Below are 4,634 nucleotides of genomic sequence, written 5' to 3' on the forward strand. Positions count from 1 at the left end.
GTGCATATGCTGCACCTCGCGCAGGAGATCCCGCAGGCGTGCATATGCTGTACCTCGCGCAGGAGATCCCGCAGGCGTGCATATGCTGCACCTCGTGCAGGAGATCCTGCAGGCATGCATATGCTGTACCGAGTACTTGCTTGCAGAATATTCAAACAAAGTAAAACTGTTCATGATTTGAACCTGACACTGGGCTTTGTGTCTTGATAGTATTTGGATTTCTCGCCCAGTGGGGATTGGTTGGTACTACAGAGTGAGTAGTCATCAGCTACTGGTCGTGCATTCCCGTAGATGGTGGTGCCTTCACCTGTTGCCCTGGCTCCTGCAGGCGGAGCGCTGTTCTCATTGATGAGGCAGGTGGCGCGGGTACAGCAGCAGCAGTGCTGACTCTGGGTTTTCTCACCAGGAGTCCTGGCGCCAGCCCCAGCTGGAACGCTCCTTCTCCAGGGTCCAAGAGGTTGTCCAGGCACTACGGGCCCTCCGAGCCACCTACCAGCTCACAAAAGCCCGACCCCAAGGTGAGGCTGGTCCTGAGTGTCGTCGTGAAGGGGCTGTCAGGGAAGGGCAGCCAAGGGTGGGGTGGGAGCTGATGGCCTCACTGACCCTGACTCACTGTCCCTGCCTCCACTAGTGCTGCTCCAGAGCTCAGATCCAGAAGAACAGGGCCTATTCCAGCCCTTCCTGGAGCCCCTGAGCACCCTGAGCCACTGTGGGGCTGTAGGGTTCCTGCCCCCAGGGGCAGCAGCTCCCTCCAGCTGGGCCCTCACCCCACTGGATGACACCATTAAGATCTACATGGAGCTGCAGGTGAGCAGAGGAAACTGGAGGGATCTCAGAAGAGGATGGAAGGGGAGGGTCTCAGGGTGGAAGCTGCAGGCTGCCGGTGTCCCAGCCCTCGCTCCCGATGTCTAGGGCCTGGTGGACCCCCAGAGCCAGCTACCTCGGCTCGCTGCCCGGAGGCAGAAGTTACAGAAACAGCTCGCTGACCTCTTGAGTCGGACTGCGTCAGAGGGGGTTGCAGAGAGGCAGCAGAGGGTAAGTGAGGAAACCCAAGCCCTAGCAGGGATGGTGCAGAGCCGGCTCACCCATTCTCATCCTCCTCCTCATCCAGCTTTCCTCCCTCCGCCTGGAGTTGTCAAAGCTGGACCAAGCAGCCTCCCACCTCCAGCAGCTGATAGAAGAGACGCCCAGCGCCAGGGAGCTCTGAGCCCCACTCACACTGTGCCAGCCTTCCTTCCCAGACCTGTGGTGCAGGGCGTCCTCAGAAGTGACCCGTGTGCTTTGTCTTGTAAAGGAAGCAGACCTGAAGTCCCCGCGACGCAAGAATGAGGAGAGGGAGATAAAATAATGAAACCCCATATATACCGCGTGTGATCCTTTCTCTCCCTTGCTCTGGGAAGAGGGCGGAGGGCGGCTGCCCTGGCGCTCTGGTGTGACACTGGTTCCAACAGTTCCCTAAAGTTAGAGGCAGGGCCCTGGTGACCCTGTGCCTAGAGGCTGATACTTTTTTCTGGGCTTTAGGGTGATAAGGACTCTGGGGAGCACAGATGTACCTAGTGTCTGAGTTCCATGCAGATGTCGGCAGCCACCTGCACCCAAATGCCTCACCTCAGTGAAACTCAGAGCCTGCTCAATCAGCCCCTCTGCACGGAGGGGCTCAGGGTAGATGTTTGTGTTGAGCCTTTTGTGGCTGGGTCTTCTGTCACTCCTGATATCTTACCAAGAACCGACTCCTGTGGGCTTTAGCTTCATCTGGACATAGCCAGAGAATGGAAGGAACTCGCCCAGCTCACCAACAGGGACTCAGCCTAGCTGACCCAGCACCCCGGCTCCGGTGCAGCGCTTTCTGCTGCAGTAACCACATTTCAAACACGACGGTTGCTCTGCCGCATGCTCCTATTGCTGGGCAGAAGGGCAGTACTCAGCTGCCACCTGACACATTAGCTCCAGTTGCTACCATGCATCTGCATGCTTATCAAAGGAAGGAAGCAGACGGGTCTCCTGATTTTCTCCCCTCTGGGTTCTGTGGGTGATAGTGAATTTAAAAGTCGTCAAATGCAGACTGGAGAGAGATGACTCAGGAATTAAGAGCACTGACTACTCTTCCAGAGGACCCGGGTTCAATTCCCAGCACCCACATGGTGACTAACAACCATCTATGAGATCTGGGGCCCTCTTCTGGTGGGCAGACATACATGCAGAGCGAACATTATATACATAATAAATAATTTTAAAAAAGAAATTATAAAAAGAATAGCCAAGTTGGGGCGGCTGCCATTACAGAAAGTCCTGAGCTAGGGAGAGCAGAGGAGTGGCTCAGTAGTGGGCCAGCCGGGCAGGTGCTAGCGCCTACCATCCACCAGGGGGCGCACAAAGCACGGAGCGTGGAGGCCTGTGGCCCAGTTGCCGGGGCCACGCTCGCAGCTGGTTCACCATCAGGGACAATAAGTTATTTACCAAGGAGCTGGACCAGTGCAGCGAGGTGTGTCTATGAATGGGGTGGTAAATCAGATACAAATGGCTTGTTTATGGGAGACTATGTGAACGAGGATACTACTCAGTTGAAACAGTTACGTTGCTTGTAGCTGGCTCTTAAGGTTTGTTTCCATGAGAGTACTGTACTCCAGGGAATCACCACAGCCAACAGATCACACAAGTTTATGGCTAATACAGAAAACATTTGGAAATACTTCAGACCCTTTCGACTATCTTCCTCTCACTGCCTGGGTGGACGGGCAGATCTGTCTACCATCCACAGACACACCTTGTAGACCTGAGACACGGGTCTCATCCTTGAAACTAGAATGTCCCCTTTATGGTGTTCAGGGGCAGCTTATCTAGTGCTCTGGCCGCATCCCAGCTCTAGGGATCTTTCAGCTGCAGGCCCACAAGAAATCACTCCCCTGCCATCAGGGTCTCATGCCCAGAGCAGCTGCAGGCTGCTCAGAGCAGAGGAAAACAAGTTGTTTACAGGAAACTCAGAGTCTGGTGGTCCGCAGTCCCTAACAACACTGGATCACATCTGAGCCCTTGATCACCTCACGAGGGTCCAATGTGTGACTTGCTGTGGTCAGATCCAGGTGACTGTGGCAGCTGGGGGATATCTCCTTGAGGAGCTAGTTATATCCTTGGCCAAGATATTTCTGAGACATTTAATCATGCCAATAGCTGTATGTTGGTGTTCAGAGCTCACCAGTAACTCCAAAGTGTCAGAAAATAGTTAACATTCAAAAAACTTTTTACACGGACCAAAAGATGTGCCTTATAAAAATACAAAGCCTCTTGTCATCAACAGCCATGACCACTTTAGAACGAACCAGTTCATTGCATGCTAACGTGACATTGTTGGTCAAGAATCCAGTTTCTACCTGGATGCAAACATTAACACCTGAGTCCAGCTGACTCCCACTTAGCTGTGGCTTACTCAGCAGGACTGTAAACAACAGCAAACAATCACTGGGGCTTAGAGAACGCTTTAAATAAGTACCCAGGCCTCCCCTCTAGCTGTTTCTTTTCAGGGATACCATTTAGTTTAATTGTGTGATGTTCTCTGTTGTTGTCAGAAACCCTGGTGAGTTGTTTGGATGAAACCGGTTCCCTCCTCTAAGATGATGTCACTGTACAAGTCACCACAACGCTTTCATAATAAACTGGAGAAAGGAGAGAGAGAGGGGAAAAAAAAGAATAGCCAAGTTGGTGGCCGGGAAAGAGTGTTCCTCAGAGAAAAGCTGAGATGGGGCACACAAAAGAAAGCCCAAAGGAGGTGAGATAGCAGAGGGGTGTGGTAGGGAGCTGTGCCGTGGCCAGCTACTCAACTGCAGGAGTTCCCTCAAGCTGGCTAGCGGCTGCTGCAGGGGTCCAGTTATACAGTGTGTCGTTACAGAGGTTTGTATCGTGGGGCTCTTTGAAGGGCTGGACTTCCCTCCAGAATGGAAACCCTTTCCTCAAGGATATTAATATCCGCCCCCCCTTGCATCATGTCGGATAGAATATCATCATATAGCCAGCCGAGCTGCAGAGGGAGGCAGAAGGTGTTCCTTGGGCGCCAGGTACCAGCTCAGTTCCGTAGCCCTAGGGAAAGAGAATGGCCGCTGGTCTTTGCCAAGCCTACTGTCCCATTATCAGCCACAGCTGACAGTGTCCATGGTGCCCACCTCCTGTTTGGTCCCCAGATGTGCAGGCTGGATGGAGAGAACTGGTTATTCAAGCGCCACACCTGAGACTAGTGTCACTGAAACAGGTTGCATGCATGAGTTCTTTTGCATTCTGCCTGCAAGGTTTCAGACATGCTGGGCCTGCATCCAGACCAGAGCATTTGCCAGCCACTCTGCCCTCTTACCAAGAGGAACTGGCTGTTCGTCATGAGGCCAAGGGTTTAAGGCAGAAAGCAGTCACAGGGTGAGATCCTTAAAGTGACCTCAAACTACGCCTGGAGGGGCAGGGGCTTCCAGCTGGGAGGAAAAGTCATGGTCCCAAGGATAGAAGAGCCCATGGCACAAACATGGATACCAAAGGGACACTCCTGGGGCTGGAGAGACGGCTCAGACATTAGGAGCATTGCCTGTGCTTCCAAAGGTCCTGAGTTCAATTCCCAGCAACCACATGGTGGCTCTCAACCATCTGTAATGGGGTCT

The 4,634-nt window shown here is 53.1% G+C and overlaps 1 protein-coding gene across 1 annotated transcript in view; it reads left to right on the plus strand.

Moving 5' to 3' along the window:
* Window positions 1-1,352, plus strand: part of Vars2 (valyl-tRNA synthetase 2, mitochondrial) — an 18,087-nt gene extending 16,735 nt beyond the window's left edge. Inside the window, 4 exon segments of the mRNA XM_026777824.1 lie at window positions 358-518; window positions 632-807; window positions 913-1,035; window positions 1,112-1,352. Of these exon segments, the coding sequence (XP_026633625.1) occupies window positions 358-518; window positions 632-807; window positions 913-1,035; window positions 1,112-1,207 (556 nt within the window). The 3' untranslated portion in view covers window positions 1,208-1,352.
* The last annotated feature ends 3,282 nt before the right edge of the window (window positions 1,353-4,634 follow it).

This window comes from Microtus ochrogaster, unplaced genomic scaffold (genome assembly GCF_000317375.1).
Source record: "Microtus ochrogaster isolate Prairie Vole_2 unplaced genomic scaffold, MicOch1.0 UNK87, whole genome shotgun sequence".
Classification (NCBI taxonomy): domain Eukaryota; kingdom Metazoa; phylum Chordata; class Mammalia; order Rodentia; family Cricetidae; genus Microtus; species Microtus ochrogaster.